We start from the raw sequence: 24,980 nt of genomic DNA, 5'->3' as shown, positions 1-24,980 counted from the left end.
ATTCAGCCCTCGTCTCGCAGATTTTTGGCCGCAAGTAAAGGACCGGACCCGAGATTCAAACCAAGAACCTCTGAGAGTTGTGAGGCCAGAAGTGCTAACTACTAGAAACACAGATAGTGTCAGGTTCATGCTCAAATAATGTGTTCAATTCACCTGTATGTTTTCAGATGATATTTTCTATCTCGGATCATATGAGGCGCTCTGGAGAGGATGGCGTTCCGGAGAATCTTCCCTGCGTGCCAGACCTTTTCAGACGGCACCTGAACTCAAAAGTGTAAAATCATAGTTTGAAACACGTCCAGCACCGTATGTTTCATTCAGTAGTCATGGATTACCCCATCAGGTGGTTTGGTTTCCTACCTGGGAGATGCGTATACTATGGGCATTCGCTGGGCTGTCGATTAATGACTTCTGCAAAATACAGTTAAGCAAATTAATAACTGTCACTAAAATATGTCGATTATAATACGGCTTGCTGTATTACCCGTGTTTCTCCACAATGAGGATGCTGTTTTTTTGTACATTTTTCATCAGGCATGTGTTTTGCCTCTGGGCTTTGATATTTCATGTCCATTCTGCATGCTTCAGTGAGCACTGATACCTATGCATTAATGTGCAATGATGGTCATTGCTTATTCATATGCAATTTTGTAACCAGAGAAGCTTGTGGTTCCTCGTTTATTCGACTTTACTTAGTTGATAAGTTTATAAACTGAAGTAACTCTAAGATTATATGTGACAGCTAAATATTTCAGTTTCCTCTTTCACAATAATCATGTCGCCATAGTAGTCTAGAACTATTTTATCTGCAAGACTATCAATCAGCTGGAGCATAATGCTATGTCAGGCAGCCAGGAAAGGAGAACAACAGAAAGGTGGGACAGGATGGAGGACTTGACAGCAATCATGTTTATATTTAAACCAACTTTAAACAAACACCACATTCTAGGCACATTTCTATTTCTGCTGGAGATGTTTTTAACTGTAAAGGATGTTGTTTTGTCAGGTGATGAGTTATGAAAGCCGAGCACATAAGCACTACCTTCTAACTATGCTCCGTAGCAAGAGAGAAAGGAGAAATTACCTTATTTTGATGTTCATAGGGAGACACAAACAAGTTGTTACTTAGGTTCTCTTTCTCCGCCATTCCTGTACGGAAGAGCAATAGATACGTTTAGAAAATGTAGGTAGAATATACATATATCAATCATAAAATAACATCCCAATTTGAGGCTTGACTTTACGAAGTATTTTGATGTTAATTCAAATGTTCAACAGGGTGCATTTTGATAGTCCAACACAAACAACAAAATATTTTAGTGTTAAATTAACAAAACGTGAACATGTGGAGCCAATAATGATTAAGTAAAGTCGGCATTCGCAAATTCACCTATTCATTGATCTTTTTTTAACTTAATCGTGCGTTATTGGCTTAATAGCTGATGGATTTTGGTGGCATCTTGATGCCAAGGAATTATGTCAAAGTGAGTCTATCCATCCATTTTCTGAGCCGCTTATCCTCACAAGGGTCGCAGGAGTGATGGAACCTATCCCAACTATCGAGGAATCTAATTTAGACGAAAGTAGTGCTTTGCCACCATCTTGTGGTATCTTGGTGCCAAAGAATTGCCAAAGTGGTGGCATATCTTGGTGGCATCTTGATGCCAAGGAATTATGTCAAAGTGAGTTGAGGTGTTTCATTTAGACAAAAGTAGTGTTTTACCACCATCTTGTGGCATCCATACCTGTAGGCAATTCCAAACCTTTTGTGGAGCTTCACTCACATTTTCGCTGCTTGAGCCAACAAAATTACTGCTAAGAATATATTATTAGAAAGAATATGAGCAAAGGCTTGAGTATTACTGAATGTGTGACTCAAGTCAATTGATCAATGATGGCATCCTCAAAGTTGTGTAAAAGTTCAGCGACTGTGCTTCTAGATGAAAACATATTTAATTTACACACATACAAGAAAATTGTACAGAACTTGAAGTGCAGGAGCGAGCAGCAGCCTCCAACTGCGTGACTCTTGTATGATTTCTTAATGTATTCATGCATAGTGCATACTGTGAAGTACTCTACTGTGCAGCGTAGAAAGTGGGGTTCCTACAGGGACACGCAACATGACATAATATTAACGTATACTAAATGACAACATTTTAATATTAGCCCAATAACTTTGGTTCTTCATGAAGTCAAAGACAACATGTTGCAAATATTTGCTCTTTTTATGGGTCATGGAAAAGAAAAACACTTTCTTCCAAATATCTGATGACAAGGTTATCCAAAATAAAAACACAAATCAACATGTGCCTGTATTTTTATTTTTTTCTGTCTTTCTATTTCTATTGTAACAATGTTAGCTGGCTTTAAAATAAACAACGCATTTAGAAAATAAATGTAACTCATGAACAAAGTATTTCCACATTGAGAGCTTGATATTGCAAGAAAACTAAAAATGCAAAATGTGGAAATAACAGCTATTCATTACTTTTATTGAACATGACCACAAAGCAACTACAAGAGCTTTGTTTGAGCAAAGCTCAGTCAATATTAAGTTAACTTACACCAGGAAAGCTTTAAGAAAAGAATCAACTTTTATCAGAATGCCAGTAGCCGACTGTAGATAGAGGAGATCTGGCAGACAGGTGGTCTGGTTATGCACAGTTTTTTTATTGTTATTGCGTGTGCGTATTATCACAATGCTGTCGTAGTTAAAGGCCAATTCCTGTTTTGGAGATCTTCAAGATATTAAAAAATTAATTTCAACGTTTCAAGGAGATCAGATGAACTAAACCTCAGCGTGAGGTTCAACAAATACAGTGACAAAGTGATGAATAAAGTGATGAGAAGAGAGACAACAACAATGCCGTTACTCACTGTCAGCACCAGCCTCCGTCACACCATAGGGGGGAACGAGGACTCCAGCCATGCACTGATGATACTTCTATAAAAATAAATACATCAAAACAGCAAAAATAAGCAGTCAAACAGTTGATTCAATCATGACAAAAATGGACTGTCTCCCTTGAAATTGTGGCCCCTGAAGGTCACAGCTGTGTAATATCTTGGTAGAAGCAACTTTTTTTCTTTAAAGTACTGTACAATAATTTAAGATAAATATCACGTTTTATGCTTTTCTTTCTCTACTAATTGTATAGCATAATAGTCCTCATAGTACCGCATTTGTTCCATTTACGGGTATGACCGTTTTAGCAATCTGGCCTTCATCATCTTAATTTCCAGTTCCTCTTTTAAAAGTACAAATACATTAAAAAGTTTGTGTGCATGATGTTGACGATAGAAAAAACAATTCATTAGAAAGACATTTTTACATCAAATGTGATCTAAAATTGCACAATCCAACCAGTCATTGTTGTGAATATTATTGGCTACTAAATCTTAAATACACGTTCACTGCTATTGACGGCTTTAGAAGTCAAATATCCATGTTAACTGGGAAGGCTGGCAGTGAATGACTTTTAATGTGTGCTGGGACAACCGCATTGAAACTCATGCTAACGTGTGTCAAAAGAATTTGCGCAAAATAAAAGTCCCATGACTTATCTAAAACATAAAATACCTGCCCATTTTTGGAGAAGACCAAAAGCAAGAAAAAAAAAGAAAACCCACAAAAGCAATGTTGCTGTAGTACCATCACCCCAAAAAAAAAACAAAAAAAACAAAAACAAAAACAAAAAATCATGGGTAGATAGTGTGTGTTGCCCTTTAGACCAGTATTTCCCAAACTTTATTGAACCAAGGCACATATTTTATATTAGAAAACTCTCACACCACAACTCCAAAAACAAATGTCACAAAAAGTATACTTTCTGCACTAATGATGAGCTCATCACAATTTACCCACAAATTTAAGTTAATTATCTATCTTATGTCACCTAATTAAAGAGCATTTAATTGTTCTGTCTGTTACTACATGTAGCTGGAATAGACAGATGAAATAAAAATCTGCATTAATTGTCTTGTATGAATCATAATTTTCCTTTTTTTTTTGTCCTGTTCGGCTGTTAGGTCAAGCAGAATGGAAAATCTGTATCCCTTTTATGCCGGAACAGTTTTACTGTGTCACAGTGGAGTTTTTAAGCTTCCGCTGTGGTATTATAATTGAGGTTTATTGAGAATCAGACTTGATCAGTCGAACAGAAAAACGTTTTTAGAAGGGAGAGAGAGACAAAGACAAAAGACAAAAGACAAAGCACTAATTGTAAACAGGATGAGAGAAATAAATCATTACATTATCTACAACAATGAAACATTAAATATGAGTGTTGCATGGGGCTGTAGTGCTACACCCTGAGAGGGAAGGACAGGACAAGGACAGGAAAAGAAGCATGTAGGACAAGCGTCGTGAACCCGGCTGTACAACTGAAGTGTGGTGGCATTAATTATGTAAATTATAAAAGTCTACAGGATGAGAGTATAAGTCAGGGGATACACAAGCGATTTGATGCACAAAGACTGACAGAAGTGTCCTGTAATTGCTTCGGCCGCACCGCGGCGGCTGAAGACCCCACCCAATCAATCGAGGGGCGGGATCAGGCCCAGGGGTCCACCCGAGAGCAGCCCGGCGGACGGGACACGTCCCACACCGAGGGACCCAGGGCGGCCCGCTGGCCCCACCGAGGCGCCCCGACAACCGGTCACCCAGTGGGGGCAGCAGGGACCCAATGCCACCCCACACGCACCGCAACCCCACCTCCCCTCCATCCCCAGGAGAGCCAGACAACCCCCCAACCCGCAAGGCCCGCGATGCAGCATAATTTTCAGATGTGAACTTGGATTATTTCCCACTGCACCCCTGATGATCTCTCATGGCACACGTCGCCACCACCGGCCATGCCCATTAAAGTCTGCGATCACGCCGTGCCTCCCAACAAGAGAAAAGGCTTTAAAACGTAACACCCAATGACTGTGGTTATGTCATCTTACCAAACTCTATTTCAAAGGTCAAAGAGTCATAAGTGATGCAATAAAAAATAAAAAACAATAAGATGAAAAGACAATAAGATGACTAGACAATGTAATAGAAAAGAATTAATCTGCATGCAAAGTGACTGTAGCTTCACGGCTCACAGGCTTCCTTCAGCTAAAAAGTATTATGCCGATCGATTTTTAACAAGACAGGCCTATTCAAATTTATCCAACCTATTTTCATTCATTTTTGTTAATTTTAAGGCGACGTAATACCGCGAGGCTCCCGCGGAGTCAAGAAGAGGTGAATTTATAGGACACTTCTCAGAATTCCCAGTTGAATCGTCTGAGAAAGTTGATAGATTTGCTCTCAAGCTACTTTCGACACTTTAGGTTGTGTAATAATTTGTACATGGGGACTGACCATTAATATCAATTTGAGAAGAAATATAAAATTGACCATATTATATTTAGACAGGATGTTTCCACCCAGCAGCGACAATATTACAAAGTATATACGTTGTAACATTTCCAACCCTAAACATCAATTCAATGTTAATCCTTAACGTCCACCTATCTCCAGAGAAAGGTCCACTATGGAAACTCACTTTCAAGTCCTCTTTTCATTTTGTTATGCAATCGTTAGATTAGGCATCTCTCAGTGAGCGCGTAGCCCTTTAATGGTATTCGCGATGCAGAGAGCCACAGTCATCAGAGCATGACGGTACAAATGCAGTCTTTCTTACACATCATTGTTCCCTGCAGTCATCACAGATGTTATGCAATGAGCATCGTGTTGAACCCGTGCACGACCTCAGTGAGTCCAACAACAGTTAATGAGCCATAAAAATGAGCTGCAAATGAAAATTTCAATTTAAGAGTCAGTATTCTGCCTGAGATCCAAACAACATGACTAATTCATCTTAAAAGTAACCAGAATGAATTATGAAGTCATTGTTAAGCTTGGTTTAGTGATTAAATTGATGTAAAAGGCAGGCAAAGAAATAAGATTTTACATCATTTAAAATGATTGAATGCCTCTCATTGATTGGACAAGCCATAAATCACGTGTTGTGGTTCTTTAAAGCTGCATACATACATCAGTCCATCCATTTTCTGTACCGCTTATCCTCGCTAAGGGTTGCGGGCATGCCTATCCCAGCTATCTTCGGGCGAGAGGCAGGGTACACCCTGAACTGGTTCGCCAGCCAATCGCAGGGCACATATAAACAAACAACCATTCACACCTACAGGCAATTTAGAGTCTTCAATCAACCTACCATGCATGTTTTTGGGATGTGGGAGGAAACCGGGGTGCCCAGAGAAAACCCACGCAGCCACGGGGAGAACATGCAAACTCCACACAGGCGGGGCCGGGATTTGAACCCCCGGTCCTCAGAACTGTGAGGTAGATGTGCTAACCAGTCGTCCACCGTGCCGCCAAAGCTGCATACAGTATTATTAAAAAAGTATTAATAATAATTAATAATTATACAAATTAAGAATTTCATTCAACCTATAAGGTTCAAGGCATTAGATGATAAACTAAATATCTGCTGTTAAAGGTTCCGTATGCAATCACAGTATATATTTAATTATTCAAATTTAATCAATAATTGCACATAGAACGGAAATGAAGACGGCACAGTCACTTCGACAAGCCAGTTTGTCTTTGCTGACAATTAAGGGATTTAAGATTAGGGAGGTGCACTAAAACTGAACAACGCATTAACAAATGAACTCAACCCACTGATCCAATACAGCCGCCCTTCCTGAGAGTTCAAATCTTTCCACCTTGGGGGTTTGTTAGTTTGAAGGAGGATTACAGCCATTTGTCAGTTGCGCAAAAAGCACTCATCTCCCATTCTTAATAATGACATCTGCGTCATCCAGTGCATTAACATCCATGAAGACCTACTTTGACAGCATCCAGCTCAACTGAAGGGTGCCATTTTCTGATATCTGTACATTAATGTTGCATAGTTACTCTTTTGATTGTGCCAAGTGTAATTAATTCAGAAATTCATTGAAAGCAGCTATTATTCCGTGCATAAAGTAGGTTCTGTTTATGTTGTAGTTTGTTTGCAGGATTCAATTTTAAAAAGTAATTACCAGATCATTAGTGAGGAAGAACCAATCAATTTCTTTTTTCTTTTTTTTTTACATTTCTTTATTATCTCATTATTTGTAATTTAAAAAATCAGGCATGTGTAGTGCGGCACGGTGGCCGACTGGTTAGAGCGTCAGCCTCACAGTTCTGAGGACCTGGGTTCAATCCCCGGCCCCGGCTGTGTGGAGTTTGCATGTTCTCCCCGTGCCTGCATGGGTTTTCTCCGGGCACTCCGGTTTCCTCCCACATCCCAAAAACATGCATTAATTGGAGACTCTAAATTGCCCGTAGGTGTGAATGTGAGTGCGAATGGTTGTTTGTTTCTATGTGCCCTGCGATTGGCTGGCAACCAGTTCAGGGTGTACCCCGATGACAGCTGGGATAGGCTCCAGCACGCCCGCGACCCTAGTGAGGAGAAGCGGCTCAGAAAATGGATGGATGGATGGAGGCATGTGTAGTACTTTGGAACCTAGTTGGAGCCAAGTTAAGATTACATGGCCTGGACTCAACTGAGGAACATTTTAGATTCATTTGACATTTGCTTTACTGAGAATTAATGTGCACCAGTCAATCATCTTAAAATTATAGTCACATTTGGCTTATAATTGAGATTTCCACTCTACCGTCATAATCCTCCCTGCTTTCCCCACTGCTTGGCAATTACCAAGGCAATAGCAAGCTAGCACGGCCAAACACAATGCGGAGCCAGTTCTTTAAATCACTGGGATGAGTCCATAGGCTGATATGCACCTGCCCCTGAGACTGGTCATAGCACCGAGCCCTGACCGAGTATACCAGACAGACCAGCAATATAAAGAATACAGAAGACCAGAGACTATGCTTAAATCATATCGCTGTGAAATGTGCCAAAATGAAAGACAAAATCATCCATCCATCCATCCATTTTCTGAGCCGCTTCTCCTCACTAGGGTCGCGGGCGTGCTGGAGCCTATCCCAGCTGTCATCGGGCAGGAGGCGGGGTACACCCTGAACTGGTTGCCAGCCAATCGCAGGGCACATCGAAACAAACAACCATTCGCACTCACAGTCATGCCTACGGGCACTTTAGAGTCTCCAATTAATGCATATTTTTGGGATGTGGGAGGAAACCGGAGTGCCCGGAGAAAACCCACGCAGGCACGGGGAGAACATGCAAACTCCACACAGGCGGGGCCGGGGATTGAACCCGGGTCCTCAGAACTGTGAGGCTGACGCTCTAACCAGTCGGCCACCGTGCCGCCAGACAAAATCATCCTTCCAGAAAATGTGTGTTTATGAAGATATAGAGAAGTGCCTGTCATGTTTTCTTGATTTATTTATGACAATGCACAGCATAAAACACCCCTGTATTGTGCAGCCAATTAGCTTGCCAATACATCACCTGCCACTTGACGACATTATTGATTGACAGAAAGTCGCAGTTTGTCTGCAATAATAAAAAGAAAACTTACCCTCTTTATGGCACAAACAAACTACTGGCATGTCACAACACACAGCATAGCTTTCCATTACAATTATGATTAAATACATAACACTCGTATCGGCAGCTTTGATTGATACTGTCAGAGAGATGTTGACTTAACAATGTTGTTGTTTTTTTTTTTTATATATGGTGTATACTGCATCATACTGAAAGTGTTTCTAACAGAGTATTTTGGTTTATCAGACAAAACAGCATTTATTCATACAAATATGACATATGTAAACACGGTTTTCTGGTGGTGTATGTTCATATTTTTACAGTTATTTACAGGTATTTTTTTAGACTGTGTTTTCGAAATAGAAAAATAGATACAAATACAGTATATTGTGCCAAGGCATCCATACCACACTTCAATCTCTTCTGAGAAAAACATATTTTGAACATATTCACCAAAATAAAGTCAGCTGTTTACTTGTTTTTTTGCTCAAACACAATGACTTGACTGTAATCTATGAACAGTGTCTAAATCAATTTTACCCCAACAAGTCCCTTAAGTAAAACTTGGAATGTCCAACTGATGCAGATACATACTTTACGCTGCAAAGACAATGCATTGTTCTGTTTATTTAAGGCTGCCCCAATGTCTTCATGTTTGAACACATTGTTGCAGTGTGAGCACCACTGTGCATGGCTACACTATTAGATTTGGAATAATCTACCCGGGCGGACGGCATAACTCACATAGTGCAAATTTGTCCCATCCACAGGCTCAGACTGAAGCACTGAATACTGTGAATGGAACCCCCAGTTTCCCGCTTTGCTAAAATGCTCAACATAGACACTGAGGCAATGTCATGCCATGGAAATCTAGGAACAAAAGATTCACACATGTATAAATATAATCTTTTAAACTTTAAAAAGTCTTGACGAATTAAAAAAAGTTGCTCACCTGCCTGTGCCTATCTTTGTGCTGTTACTGACTGGAAAGTCCTACACGCCCTCTTAATCCAAGACACAGTAGTTATGGATTATAGGTGACATCCAACATGGTCCAACAGGATCAGGCACCTCTGTCGCTCAGAGAGCAAAGTGAGCTCGCTCTTTCATTCTCAGAGAACAGCCGAGTAGACTCCTTCTGAGCAGCGGTTGCTAGGTGATGACTTAACACATTCTCCCCATCCCTCTCCCTATCTCTTGCTCTCTCGCTCTCTCTCTCTCTCCCTCGCTTGCTCTCTTCTCCCTCACCTTGGTTAAAATATTATTCAAAATAGAACGGATCCTTGTTTTTACAAGGAAGTTTGATAATTGGCATTGCACATTATGTTGTCATGGACATGATGTGTTCAAAATCCTTCAACATAGGTCAGCCATAGGTCATTACATTATTAAACTATTATTATTTTCATTTTTACCTGCATCTGTATGTGTCTGAGTGAATGAGTGCGAAGAGGAGATTGATTTGAACTACGTAAAGCACTTTGAGTCATTGTATGAAAAGTGCTTTATGAATAAAGTGATTTTATTTGATTCAACATCAGTCAAGGTCTTGCAAACTGCTAACTGCTGTTAAGAAATTCCATCCAAAAAGGTGCTGACCAGGAACAAAAACCTACCAATATGACCGTGGATGACAGCTACCGCAACCCTCTGAGGGAACTAAGGACGAATTGTTGTGTATACAGCACATTTTCGCTCAATACTTACGGGTTCAACTATTGCATTTTTTTGTTTTGGAACCTATTGGCCATTAGTCACTGTAAAACTCGCCTATTTGCTGTTTTTTTACAGTGGTGTCTTGATATACATGTTTAATTAGTTCCGTGACCACGCTCGTATCTCAAAACACTCGTACCTCATATCATCTTTCCCTACTAAAGACAAGGGAAATACAATTGTTTTCCAGCCAAGAAAAATCACATTCAACAGTATTATACTAAAGACACAGTAATAACAGTTGGTCGCCATTTAACCTACAAAGACAATGTGAGTACGAAACATGACTCTACCTAATGTATTGTCCTCCCATCTTTTTCTTCTTCTGTTTGGCTTATTGGTGGTTGGTATTTGCGAAACTGATATTGTCCTTGCACTGCAAGGAAATCAGTGTGAATTGATGGTGGCCGGATTTGCTGCCGCAATCTAACAGTGAGGGTCTAGAGCGCACTAGCATCTCAAATTTTGCTCATATCTCAAGACAAAAAGAAAGAAAGAAAGAAAGAAATAATCCGCCAAGTGACGGCTCACATCTCAGTCAAATTGTAAGTCAAGACAGACGTATCTCTAAGTACCACTGTACTGATTTGGTGCTATCTGGTGTCATCTTGGTGCCAAGAAACTATGTTAAGTGAGTTGAGGGGCTTCATATAGTGCTTTGGGGCCATCTTGTGGCATTTTAGTGCCAAGGAACTATGTTGAAGTTTCATGTGGTGCTTTGCCACCGTCCAATGGTATCTATAGGCAAATGGGAACCTTTTAAGGGGGTTCCAATTCTGTTTTTGTTTTGTTTTTTTTCAAAAGCAGACTCCCTACTTGCCAGTGCAGCCCCAGCATCAGTAAAACTACGAGACAGACAATCACTTTTCATTTTGGATTTGATCCTGATTTTGATGGATCAAGGCTTCGATTGAACAGGCACACTTTTAAGTCAAGGCTGCTTTAGAATGGTGAACATCAGCATGGCAAAGATTGTGTACTGGTTCAACTCAGCACACAGCCCAAATTCTCAAAATACAAGCCTCAATTTATTTATTCTTTTCATGTGGCAGATTTTCAGACAACTCTAAAAGTGTTTGTCTTGTTGTGGGTGTGGTACAAATGATCTTTTTCTGATCTATTTGTATTATTTGAAGGTAATGATGGTCATTTCCTTAGTTTTGGTCGTTTGATGATGTAACAACTCAGTGCGTAGAGATAAGGAAATAATACAGATATAATCTTCACGTTCTTTCCGCATCCACTCCGAGGGACTGTAGCCTGGGATGTGACAAACTTCTTACACCCCCAAACCCACCAGCCACTCAATCCTTAGATATTAGAGGGCACACTGTGTCCCTGCCATTTCCTGTTCATCAGCTTTCCCTTCTGGCTGCTTATATATGGACCAATGGTAGTGACATATAACACAATATCCTCCACCCACTCTCTCAGTCACGCCCGAAGCATAAACACACGAGCAACGTATACAGCTGTAAGCTGTGCTGACACACTGAAATCATGTGTAATGCCGAGTATTCCGTGACATTTCAAGTAAAATATAAAATTTTCCTACGCCCAGCTATGTGCTTCTTTACAAGCCAGGCTTTCCTGTTGTAATCACTTTAGCAGCAAGCAGCAAAGTCAGAAGCAAACCGATGCACGCACTGCTCAGCTTCTATTTGTTCTGTTGGATAAAAGGTCACGTGACCAATCACGCCCAGTCACAGTGGACAAGAGTCGCACTTCTGTCACAAGTCAAGGTGCATAAAAACCTTTGTCACTGCGGTAAAAGCAGTCATCAACGCAAGAAATCCAAACATTAAAATTGCATGCCTAAATGCAGAACCGCTAAGATGTTCAGTAGCACTTAACATGCGTCCAATATGCATGAGTCATGAAAACAAAATAAGCTTTTGCAAATGTGCATTTACAATTGTGACCTGCAAAGCTGTACACAAAAAATGCACGGGTTTGAGTGCAATGCAGTGGTTTCTCTGGCATAGAGTCGCACACAAATATTCTATTTCTGACAATTTAATGAGATCCAATACAAGAGTTCCACAAAACAAACCAGCCTTTACAAAGGTAATGCTGTCAGAGGGGTATTGTTTATAAAAAATTTTTACAAAAATTCATTATTATTAAAATCATTATTGTGGTTGCAGTGTTGTAGAACAGCACTACATTGGAGCGCTATTTCTAAAATGTAACTAATTAAAGTAACCAAAACTTTGGAAACAGCTCTCAGCATGATGCAATACAGTGCTACACCACTGCAAACTACACCTACAATAATAAAAATACAGTTAGGTTTGCAATGGGGTGGAAACTTCTGGTACATTTCCATGAGAAGTTACACTAGGGAATATTGGAAATATTCCAAATTGGAAACTTTCCATGGGAATTATAAAATTAACTATGAATTGAGGGCGATTTAATCTAGAGCGCACTAGCATCTCAAATTTCAAGCAATAATGTAAACATTTCTTTTTTTTGCATAGTAGAAATCCATGCAAACTCGATAGCGGAGGGCATTACAGTACCTCAATTGCTCCATTTTTTTTTTTTTAATCGTTTGACTCGTGAGGCAGTGTATCTGAAGCTTGATCTTAACTTCAAATTTCAGGCTAGTCCGTCCAAACTAAGCCTTGTTGCATGAACTGAAGAAGTATGACAACCAGAACAGTTCACTTGCAATCTATTTAATGCCCCGAGAACTGATTTTGCATGTGTATCTAATGCTGTGGCTGGTAATAATTAGAGTGGGACAATGTGAAGCTATACAAGGGATTACTCTGCAGTGTGAAAAGTATTACTGAGTACGTTTAGTTTACTTTTATCATATCTCTGTTTACCAAAATAATGCCACACTTCAAGGCCTCTGTAAATGAAATGGCTATAACTGGCAGCAAACCACCCTAGGGAGTGGGTTGGGAGGGAGTTCTTCATCAGAACTGGTGGGCATCATCTCAAGTTTGATAGCATCAGGCACAAGAACAACTTCTTAGTTTTTGTGGTGAGACTGGAAAGAGTTAATAAGACCAAGTGCCAGAGAATTATTCAGAAAAACCTCCCCACACTGAGCCAAATGATGATCTGTAAACAAGTAAATTATGCAGAGTTCCAGTTGGTAACGCTTCAGTCGCGTGAAATCTAACAAGGGGAAATCAAACTAAAGCTGTAAATGGTTGTCATGGTTTTTGGCCAGGACTCATTGTGGAAGTTAAGGGCAAACAGATAAAAAAAAAAAATTTTAAAAAGCGAATATTGTTGGCTCAAATGACTTCTGTTTCAAACAAAAATAAGCATGACGTCAAACTAGCATACAGAATATTGCCTGCCTAAATTGTAAGCATGGCAACAACTTCGAAATAAAGCAGTTCCTCAATATTTCCCAAGCTTCATCTTAGCATGCTCAGATCTCAGCATGTGAAAACAATGATCAGGTATAAAGTATGTTCATGTGAAACAAACCTTGCTTGGCTGGTGGCAGAGGTGATGTGAAGCCCGTTATTTCCACGCGAGACTCATCAACACATCTAGGTGAATTAAGGTATACCAGCACAAGTGGACTGACAGACACACATACATACGCAAATACATGCAGCCTTTAATTTAACAGCTCCTGTGCCCTTCGGTCCCAGAGGAAATGGGCTGTCTCACTCAGGAAACCTACTCAGAACAGAAGAACCAACTAAGAGAATCAACAGACACTTCACACTATTTAAAGCATAAACTCACCTATTACATGCTACCCGTTTTGTGAGAGAAGAATTAACTGTCTAGTTTTGGTTGAGAATTATGCACACAAACATCTGACACACAAAAGTGATTTGTTTCTCTAAAAGCTCACTACTTCCACCTAGTGGTCAGAGCCTCAAGCTTGAACGTTAACAACAGTAAAAGGGCTGAATTATGGCGTCAACAAACTGCTTTATAAACCACCCACACTTTTGGCTTGGACAAGGATGCTTTGCTCACACTTTCATCATTTCAAATCTACAAAAAAAAAAAATATTGTATCACTTGGAAAACTCAGTGGGTCCAAAAATAAAATATTTGTGGTATATGCTGTGTGTCAACATTAAATAGTAATCCATAGGAACTACAAATGCAAAGTCATTAAGGACCAAAATCTATTCCAATAGATATAATGTGCCCTAAAAAAGAAAAGTGCAGTGTTCCCCCAGTACAGTGGCTATAAAAATTCTACACACCCTGTTCAAATCCCAGGATTTTGTGAAATAAACATTTCTTTTTTGTTAGGGTCAAAACTTTTTAAAAATTATTTTAAAAAACAACAGTAACAAGGTTGATTTTTTTTAGCCATAATTCCAAAAGGTATATTTGGCGCAAACACAACACTACTCATCACTAAAGAACACCATACCTACAAGAAAGCAACATTATGCTTTGGGGCTGCTATTCTTCAGCTGGAACTGGGGCCTTAGACATGTTGAGGGGAGTTACGAACAGTTAAAATGAGCAGTCAGTGTTAGCACACAACTTGTAGGCTTCTGGTAGGAGACACGAAAAATGTCAGGAAAAGCCTACTAGAGGAGCAGGATATGTATGTGTGCGCAGATGTGACTAGTGAGAAAAATATTTACAGTGAGTGGTGTGAGTGTGTGCTAGGTGAGTGATTAAGAGGCATGGCTCCTGCAGGACAACCACAGACGAAGAAGGCTGCCCCACCCAGCCCCGCAGCACCAACCCCCCAAACCAGGCAGGGACGAAAACCCCACAGCAGGCCCCACAGCCCGCAGGGGACCACCCACCCCCCTACCCGAACCCCCCACCCCACCCCACCCACGAGAAGAGGCGACAGCAAACTGAGCTTCTCACCTCCCACAGAGACTTGAACGCCATCTGTCCTATATGCAAGAGTTCACTGAACTCCCTTGTGACGATGGTCGCGTGTCGGGGGGTGTCATCCAGGATCGACTCCCCAAATGCTGTGCCAGTCCTTAGTATGCATATGGTAACGGCATCCTGTATTTGAGATACACAAAATGCTCTATGTGAATTGGCTGTGGTGCAATACTGCAATGCGTCACACAGAGGTGTTTGAAATAAATTCTCATGGAACAAACTGATGTAACCCAAGTACAAACACAATTTACAAATGAATTGTACTACACCGTTAAATACAATTGAAAAGTACTGAAAATATACTTTATATAAAAGGTTATTGTATATGAAAAGTGAGAAATGCACTGGATATATTTTTGTTTTGTTTTTTTGTTTAAACTGCATGTACGCAAAGGTACAACCTTCATTCTGTTTGTCATTGTTTTAAATATTGTCCTTTTTTTGTAATAATTCAGCAAATCTTTTGCACACCATTATAGGGAGCCCGTAGGAAACCACATCAACTATACCTGATATTTTGATGTCTCTGACACTTTGACATCTAGTGAACCAGAGAGGACAGCGTACCAGTTGGTGCCAATGTCTCCCTGGCGATACACTGGAGAAGAAGAAAAATTGCATAATTTGGTAAACAGGTATAAAGGAAACATATTTTTGATCCTGTTTGATGCACTATGAACAGGTGTAAATATGCTTGTTTGCCAGTGTGAACATACATGTGATGCCTCTCTCCAAGCTTTCATAGAAGCAACAGAGGCAGATCTGATAGAGCAAAGTGGGGTGGAATCTTTTAAAAAGTTTCACATTTTGCAGATGGGCCAGGATGGTGTCCACATCTTCCCCTGAGCGCTCAGAAGGTCTGTAGAGGTTGGGGGAAGATCAAATATTTACTATATACTGTAGGTACCAAATGTGTCTGATGTTAGGCCTAGTCCAGTGATTCCGAACTTGTGGTATAAGTCGTGGTATGCGGGCTACCTCTGAAGAATCACTACCTAAGTACAATTCCGTTGTATTTAAATATACTCTTCAGGAATAAAACCTCTTTCTCGCTTTTGATGAACACTTATGCCTACTATGCTAATGTATTTTAATGTTGGTCGTGATGGCGGTACTAGGAGAGCAGAAGTGTTTTTTAGGTGGTACATGGAGTAAAAACTTTCAGAACCACTGTCTAGTCTAGTAAAGTCTATGCTTTGAAGATTTAGGTGCATTGCTGAGTGGGTTTCATGATTTTTAAGAATTCTGTTGATTGTGTTGCATTGTTTTGTTATTGATTATGTCAGTCTGGAAGACAGAGAGGTAGTCCAGCTTGCTCCCACATTTCAAACACATGAATTTTCATTGAAGACTCACACTTTTCCATTGGTGTGAATGTGAGTGTGATGGTTGTTTGTCTATGCTGTACGTACTGTATGTGCCCTGTGACTGGATGGCTTCCAGTCCAGAGTGTACCCCACTTCTCACCCAAAGTCAGCTGAAATAGGCTCCAACTCAACCACGACCCTAAATTCAAATTCTTTAGTTTGAAAAGGGACAGTGTACATTAATGAACATTTTAATACATTTAAATGCATTAAAAGCTAGCTGAAAGGCTAGTTTTCATCGGCAGTACCGTCGCATGATGTCACTGGGCATCCAAGAATAAATACAACCCCAATTCCAATGCAGTTGGGATGTTGTGTTAAACATAAATAAAAACAGAATACAATGATTTGCAAATCATGTTCGACCTATATTTAACTGAATACACTACAAAGACAAGATATTCAATGTTCAAACTGATAAACTTTATTGTTTTTAGTAAATAATCATTAACTTAGAATTTTATGTCTGCAACACATTCCAAAAAAGCTGGGACAGGTGGCAAAAAAGACTGAGAAAGTTGAGGAATGCTCATCAAACACCTGTTTGGAACATCCCACAGGTGAACAGGCTAATTGGGAACAGGTGGGTGCCATGATTGGGTATAAAAGGAGCTTCCCTGAATTGCTCAGCCATTCACAAGCAAAGATGGGGCGAGGTTCACCTCTTTGTGAACAAGTGCGTGAGAAAATAGTCGAACAGTTCAAGGATAATGTTCCTCAATGTACAATTGCAAGGAATTTAAGGATTTCATCATCTACGGTCCATAATATCATCAAAAGGTTCAGAGAATCTGGAGAAATCACTGTATGTAAGCGGCAAGGCTGAAAACCAACATTGAATGCCCGTGACCTTCGATCCCTCAGGCGGCACTGCATCAAAAACTGACATCAATGTGTAAAGGATATCACCACATGGGCTCAGGAACACTTCAGAAAACCAATGTCAATAAATACAGTTCGGCGCTACATCCGTAAGTGTAACTTGAAACTCTACTATGCAAAGCAAAAGCCATTTATCAACAACACCCAGAAACGTCGCCGGCTTCTCTGGGCCCGAGCTCATCTAAGATGGACTGATGCAAAGAGGAAAAGTGTTCTGTGGTCCGACGAGTCCACATTTCAAATTGTTTTGGGAAATTGTGGACGTCGTGGCCTCTGGGCCAAAGAGGAAAAGAACCCTCCGGACTGTTGTGGTTGCAAAGTTCAAAAGCCAGCATCAGTGGTATGGAGCTGTGTTAGTGCCAATGGCATGGGTAACTTACACATCTGTGAAGGCACCATTAATGCTGAAAGGTACATGCAGATTTTGGAGAAACATATCCTGCCATCCAAGCAAGGTCTTTTTCATGGACGCCCCTGCTTATTTCAGCAAGACAATGCCAAACCACATTCTGCACGTGTTACAACAGTGTGGCTTCGTAGTAAAAGAGTGCGGGTACAAGACTAGCCTGCCTGCAGTCCAGACCTGTCTGCCATTGAAAATGTGTGGCGCATTATGAAGCATAAAACACAACAACGGAGACCCCGGACTGTTTAACAGCTGATGCTGTACATCAAGCAAGAATGGGAACTAATTCCTCCTACAAAGCTTCAACAATTAGTGTCCTCAGTTCCCAAATGTTTATTGAATGTTGTTAAAAGAAAAGGTGATGTAACACAGTGTTAAACGTGACCCTGTCCCAGGTTTTCACCCATGGGATGTTCCAAACAGGTGTTTGATGAGCATTCCTCAACTTTATTAGTCTTTTTTGCCGCCTGTCCCAGCTTTTTTGGAACGTGTTGCAGCCATAAAATTCTATGTTAATGATTATTTGCTAAAAGCAATAAAGTTTATCAGTTTGAACATTAAATATCTTGTCTTTGTAGTGTATTCAATTAAATATAGGTGGAACATGATTTGCAAATCATTGTATTCTGTTTTTATTTATGTTTAACACAACGTCCCAACTTCATTGGAATTGGGGTTGTAAATACATAAATGAAAACAAGAGTATAATACAACATACACAACTAACCCAACTACATTATTTTTGTAATGCTTGTTTTTTGTTTACACAACCTTTTGATGTGAACATCACATGCAATTTGGGCCTGTAAATATAGGCTACATGTGGGGAATGGTTTACTAGTTCTAGCAGATGTAATTTGGACCTTTCTTGAAGAACCCTCGCTTACTTCCCATCCATGCATTGGAAGTTTATTATTATTATTATTTTTACATCTGAGATGTATCTGATCAACATCTCAATTAGCATCGATGAAATAGATATGACAAATATGTGTTCACTTTTCAACATTTGGTCTTGTGTAATATGGTGTCCAAATTGATGATCAGCTAAAATAAAACAAACCTGAATTAATGTAATACTGTAGAGAGGATGGAGTACTTACACACTTCACATAATAAATGATGCACAGTAGCCTACTGTATCTCAGAAACGTCAAACAATAACTCATAATGTATCTGAAATGTTTGACCCACTCGGCTATACCCCTGCCCATCAGCCACACTGACTCGCTTGCACATTTTCCAACTTCAAAACACAACTTTTATATCAACATTGACTCCACCTTAATCGATTGTAGAATCGAGACAGTGGTGTATTTTACTACACGTATACCGAACACAACGTCAAACTACTCGTGCGCAACACACAAAATCTCAATCTCAAAGTGACCGTAATTATTGTAGCACGGTTGAGGTCGCGTTACCTTTTATCCAGGCAAACAATCCACTCGTCAGGCTTGGGCGGCTGAAAGGAAGCGTGAGCTGCTACCATCTTGTCCCTATGCTGTGGTGTGAATGTGAATTGCCAAGCGCCGCGCCAAATGAACATGCAGGTGAAATATGAGATAAGTTATTTGATAAGAACCCACCCATTATGCATCAAAAGTGTAATTTAATGAACATTGGGTTTAAAATGTATCGGTATTTTTGTTTATATATGGGAGTATTTTGTTACTACTATATATATTTTTTTGCTTGTTTGTGAATACAGTATTTACAATTTATTTGACTTAATTGTTTATTTCACTTAATGTATTTGTATTGTAGTTTTAAATTGTATTCATTTATTTTACATTTATTTTTACCACCCTATGTGAATACTTTTGTGCAAATCCAAAAACTGCTTTGCAGAGGCAAACAAATATTTAAAAACAAGACTCAATGAAAAGATGAAAATCAAGACGAATTCCCAACATGAAAGCAGAAAATAACAATTTAGTTTTTTAAATAGCTGTGACATTTTAATTGGATCCATCTATCCATTTTCTGAGCTGCTTCTCCTCACTAGGGTCGCGGGCGTGCTGGAGCCCATCCCAGCTGTCATCGGGCAGGAGGCGGGGTACACCCTGAACTGGTTGCCAGCCAATCGCAGGGTACATAGAAACAAACAACCATTCACACTCACAGTCATGCCTACGGGCAATTTTGAGTCTCCAATTAATGCATGTTTTTTGGGATGTGGGAGGAAACTGGAGTGCCCGGAGAAAACCCACACAGGTACGGGGAGAACATGCAAACTCCACACAGGCGGGGGCGGGGATTGAACCCAGGGCCTCAGAACTGTGAGGCTGACACTCTAACCAGTCGTCCACCGTGCCGCCAAAGCAGAATCAATGAAAAGAAAAGATTACCAAATTAAATTCACAAAATAGTATATTTTTGATTCATGAAAAAGCAGCAGAACAATAGTTTTCAGGGCAGATTTAAATGTGCTGACAGTTTGATGAAAAGATCTCAGTTGTGCAGGAAATTTGTTCCACGCCTCCCCATTCTCTAATTAGGAAGTGCAGTTATTCTGTATTTTATTACAATGGCTGTAACTCTATCCCTACTTCTGCCCCATTAAATTGCAAATCAAACAAACTTAATTGTGAACATAGGAGAAAGCCTCATTCACATGACTCTCTCACGACAAAAAAAAAATAATTGTCAGCAAAACAATTGGTGGCACCACAATGGAACGGTAGACTAGTGGTTAGCACTTCTGATGGATGGATGGATGGATGGACGGACGGATGGATGGATGGACGTTCCCTTACACACTTCCTCATACTCCAATAAGCTCATTAGGGCATGCAGGGATATGTTATTATAATGGTTTTAACACCATGCTACTTGTTGATAAACAACACCCTTCTGCCCATTTGTGAACATATGAGTAAGCCAAGATCAGTCTTGTGGCTCTCTCACAGAAATTAAAAAAAACATTTTGTTTCTGGTTTAAAGCTAATTACTTGACTTCCTGTTGTCTTTAAAGGTAATACAAAACCATAAGAGAATGAAAATGTGATGCTTTGCAATACGAAACCTTCTACTAAAAAAGGGCCATTGATGTCTTGCAGTTGCCTTGGTAACAAACAATAGAGCTAGATTAAGTGGCGCAACGCCACATAACCTTCTGTGCTGCCAACACTGTGAAGAAAACTGTGTGAATGCCAAAGTAACTTTTTTCTCTTTTGAATCACGTTGTTCATCCAACGCTCATTGGCCACAACATTGGGAACGCCTGTAGCATACAATCTAATGGGAGCCGTTCCAAGTGCGATAAGGCACAATTTTCAACACTTGTGTTTAATTGTGTGGTTGTACTGTTGTTAAACTTCACGTCATCATAATGAATAGTGTGTCTAATATTTTACTTTGCTTCACAGTTGATGAAGTTACTAACGAGTTCTACAGTCCACATTTTCACATTAAATACATCTGTCTGATGATCTGCCACAGTATTTGTAGGTTGACACTTAATAGGCTCAATGTTGTTACTGTACTGTATGGGCCTACTCTTCTTATTTCAGGAAGCAATAAATCAAATGCACTATGCTTGTCTGCCAAAAGAGTGCAGCATTTACACCATAAAGCAGTGATTCCCAACCTGTGTGATGGGGCACAGTAGTGTGCCGTGAGTGCTCTTAAGGTGTGCCATGGGAAATTATCAAATTTTACTTAATTGCTCAAAAAAATATTTATTTAGAAATAAGAAATCAAAAATAAATATTGTATCTTTATTCATCTATTTCTGCCAGTGGCGCATACTGACAGACACAACAAAGAAATGCTCTTCTATTAGATGGCAGGAAGTAAATACTGTAATTAATGTATCCACTTTTTGTGACAGTTTTGTTTGTTGGTGCCGTTAGATTTTTCAATTGTAAATATGTGCCCTGGCTCCATAAAGGAGCGGCACGGTGGACGACTGGTTAGACCATCTGCCTCACAGTTCTGAGGACCGGGGTTCAATCCCTGGCCCCGCCTGTGTGGAGTTTGCATGTTCTCCCCGTGCCTGCGTGGGTTTTCTCCGGGCACTCCGGTTTCCTCCCACATCCCAAAAACATGCGTGGTATGTAAATTGACAACTCTAAATTGCCCGTAGGTGTATTTGATTTTTCATCAAACTCCCACTAGGGAAAATTTTGGTTCTTCGCGTTGCCCATTGAAAAGCATAAACTATTCCTCTCTATTAGTCATGGAAGCCTAAGCTTAAAGGCCACAGTGTGAATAACATAGAAGCCACATTCCTGTCATGCTGCATGCCACCATGAAGTCCGCAGACAGCAAGCAGTATGAAGTGCACAGTTAATTGCAACCCTCACAGCAATTTGGATGAACCACAAATACATGTATGCTTTTTAAAATGAGAAGGCCGAGAAGTTTTTTCAGTGTTTGGTTAGATATACAGTAGTCACCTGCCTGTTTTCAAAATCCTGCTCTTTCAACATTGTGTGAGAGGTTGCCATAGGAACCATTGCCTTGGCTTTAGCATGCCATGTTACCCCAAGGAGAAAGCCCACTGACTGTGTATATATGGCCTTTCAGACCTACCGTTGCTAGGAGATGATCCAGAAAGCTTGAAATAGTAAACACAAGGATGCATGCAAGCATTTTTGTGCAAACATGTCAGATTTTTCCAACTTGGAAAAATACTGAATGAATCAATTTGCAAAGATGGAGAGGAAACCGTCTTTAACGCTAAAAAAAAGTATGTAGTTAGACAGATAAATCTCAGAAGAGGACCCGTCTCTACCAACTAAACTTTACGTTTCAAGTATTCCACACGGAGAACTAAACCAAGAACAAACGATTTGACAGGTTCACAAGCAGTTTGAGAGTTCCATGTTTCTAGTAAGGGTATCATAGCACTCTTCAGTAGAAATTTTAATTTTCTTCCCAAACAGGATTCAAACCTGTACAGAGAAACCGCATTGCATTTTCTCATAGCCTCTGAGCAACCGTGACCACATAATGTACAGGAAACAGAGTTCTGATGAGTCCACATAAGATACTGCATTTCTTTCATAGCATGCATATCGTTGCCTCTTTTGTAGTGTCAATCAAAACTCCCAAGTATTACCCTGTTAAAGGCATCTTTTTTGTGCAACACTTGTATTGGATCTAATTGGAAGAGTACCTATTTCTAAATGTTGGTGCAGAACTCATTCAAAAGGTAATGTGCTTTTAAAACATTTATTTACATATGTCCTATGTGAGAGGAGCAAATCTAAGTTCCAAAGGAAATGTTGTTTAGAACAGTGATAATTGACGCTGCTCAGCTATTTTCCTCTCATTCCAGAGAGCTTGAGTCCCCATTGTCGCTAAATTCTGGAATCTTCATTAAACGAGAACTGGAACAATGGAGAAAACGGTAATAGTTCAAACAGAAAATACACCTCTATAAATAATAATGTACATGTGAGTGGTTTTAAAGGGCTACTTAAATCTCTGCCTATCAGCTATGCTTGTCTCAAATGGAAGGAGAGGTCAGATAAAACCAACGGAAATGCCTCAAAATTTAGCCTTTTCCATAGATGTCTGGCTTACTATTCAAAACACCCATTTACAACCTTGATGGGCTGAAAGAGTTTAAAAACCAAATCCCAGTTTTAGAATCTTTTTAACCAAACTTAATTACTGTAGGTACTGTACAAGACAATGCTTACTAAAAGGGAAAATGTGTTCAAGAAAGAAGTGTGATGAGAGATCCATATTTCATTTATTGTGCAATTAAATATGCAGATTGTATAAGACCTTAGGGGAGTGAAAAAGTGGTCATGCCCTGCAAAAAAATGGCTGCTAAATAGATCACCATCTGGTTATGCTGTGTTTAGTACCTAAATCCATTATGTATGTTGTTACATAAATTCTTAATAATGCTGACTTATTTGCTTGCTTGTTGCTGAAGGTTCAGATTGGAGTACTGTCCATCTATCCATTTTCTACCGCTTATCCGAGGTCAGGTCGTGGGAGCAGTAGATTTAGCAGGGACACCCACACTTCCCTCTCCCCAGCCACTTCACCCAGCTCTTCCCGGGGGATCCCGAGGCGTTCCCAAGGCTGCCAGCGTGTCCTGGGTTGTCCCCAGGGTCTCCTCCCAGTGGGACATGCCCGGAACACCTCACCAGGGAGGCGTCTGGGAGGCGTCTGAATCAGATGCCCCAGCCACCTCATCTGGCTCCTCTCGATGTGGAGGAGCAGCGATTCTACTCTGAGATCCTCCCGGATGACCGAGCTTCTCACCCTATCTCTAAGGGAGAGCCTGGACACCCTGCGGAGGAAACTCATTTCGGCTGCTTGTATCCCGGTCCGACGTGGCAGGCCCAAACGTATTGTGATGGTCTGCTGGGAACGTCTGGCAGAATCCCCTGTCAGAAGGAATTTCAACTCCCACCTCCGACAGAACTTTGCTCATGTTCCGGGGGAAGCGGGGGACATCGAGTCCGAGTGGACCATGTTCCGCGCCTCCACTGCTGAGGCGGCCGACCGGAGCTATGGCCGTAAGGTGGTCGGTGCCTGTCGTGGCGGCAATCCCCGAACCCGTTGATGGACATCAACGGTGAGGGATGCCGTCAAGCTGAAGGAGTCCTATCTGGCTTTTTTGGCCTGTGGGACTCCTGAGACAGCTGATGGGTACCTATATGAGCCAGTACATTGAAAATACAATACCCCTTTTCACATTTGGAATTCTTTCATCTGCACTACCACCCCTCACCGCCCCACTCCACTGCTTACTAGTACAATTTCTTCCACTACTAGTGCCACTTTTGGCCTGCTAGCATTCAAGTAAACCATACGAGTAAACTGTGCTGCAATAGTGACACTACTAGACCCATCTAGTAGGCATGTGTGATGTGCTAGTACCCCCTTTGCCCCAACTAGTAGCACCAAAATGCGCACAAGTAGTTTTGCCTCACCAGTAACATGTAGTTGACTAGTAGTCCTGCTATTAGAGTGCTACTTTATTTGAGTTAATAAAAGGTGGAAACTATTTTGTGTGCTAAGTTATCAAAATGGGCATTGTATAATTGCAAATTTCTTCTCCTAAAGTAAAATATTTGAATCAGTACTTCTACTCTTACCAGTTTTTTTTTGTTTTTTTTCGTACTTCTAGTGTGTGTGAGCGCAGTACTTTTATCACCTCTGGAGTAAGGACATTATCTTGGGATTTTTTGCCATGACGAAAGGTCTAGGGAGATCTGTGTTGTACAGTAAGCCCGTTCCCACGCTTTGTGTTGCTACTCGCCGTGTTTCTGTGGAGAAAAGAGAAGGAAGGTGGGCCTCACCAGGACGGAACAGTCGAGT

At 40.5% G+C, this 24,980-nt stretch overlaps 1 protein-coding gene across 8 annotated transcripts in view; it reads right to left on the bottom strand.

Moving 5' to 3' along the window:
- rapgef4a (Rap guanine nucleotide exchange factor 4a) overlaps positions 1-19,209 on the bottom strand; it is a 31,655-nt gene extending 12,446 nt beyond the window's left edge. For 5 of the 8 annotated variants that reach the window (XR_009791254.1, XR_009791255.1, XR_009791256.1 and 2 more), the window contains exons 1-8: positions 19,112-19,209; positions 15,749-15,891; positions 15,542-15,630; positions 15,006-15,152; positions 2,881-2,947; positions 1,085-1,149; positions 361-411; positions 154-260 (exon numbers count right to left, since the gene is read on the bottom strand). Coding sequence is in view for 5 of the 8 variants with exons in the window: in XM_061793478.1 (XP_061649462.1) it covers positions 154-260; positions 361-411; positions 1,085-1,149; positions 2,881-2,947; positions 15,006-15,152; positions 15,542-15,630; positions 15,749-15,891; positions 19,112-19,179 (737 nt within the window). In the remaining 3 variants the exon portion in view is untranslated. Of the gene's footprint in view, positions 1-153; positions 261-360; positions 412-1,084; positions 1,150-2,880; positions 2,948-9,414; positions 9,621-13,634; positions 13,927-15,005; positions 15,153-15,541; positions 15,631-15,748; positions 15,892-19,111 lie in introns of those variants that run through there. The other 3 variants (XM_061793479.1, XM_061793481.1, XM_061793482.1) reach the window with 3 other exon arrangements.
- Positions 19,210-24,980: the final 5,771 nt, after the last annotated feature.

The sequence above is a fragment of the Phyllopteryx taeniolatus genome, chromosome 12, assembly GCF_024500385.1.
Source record: "Phyllopteryx taeniolatus isolate TA_2022b chromosome 12, UOR_Ptae_1.2, whole genome shotgun sequence".
Classification (NCBI taxonomy): domain Eukaryota; kingdom Metazoa; phylum Chordata; class Actinopteri; order Syngnathiformes; family Syngnathidae; genus Phyllopteryx; species Phyllopteryx taeniolatus.
Note: the sequence above shows the minus strand (reverse complement) of the source record. Positions and strands in the feature narration are given on the sequence as shown.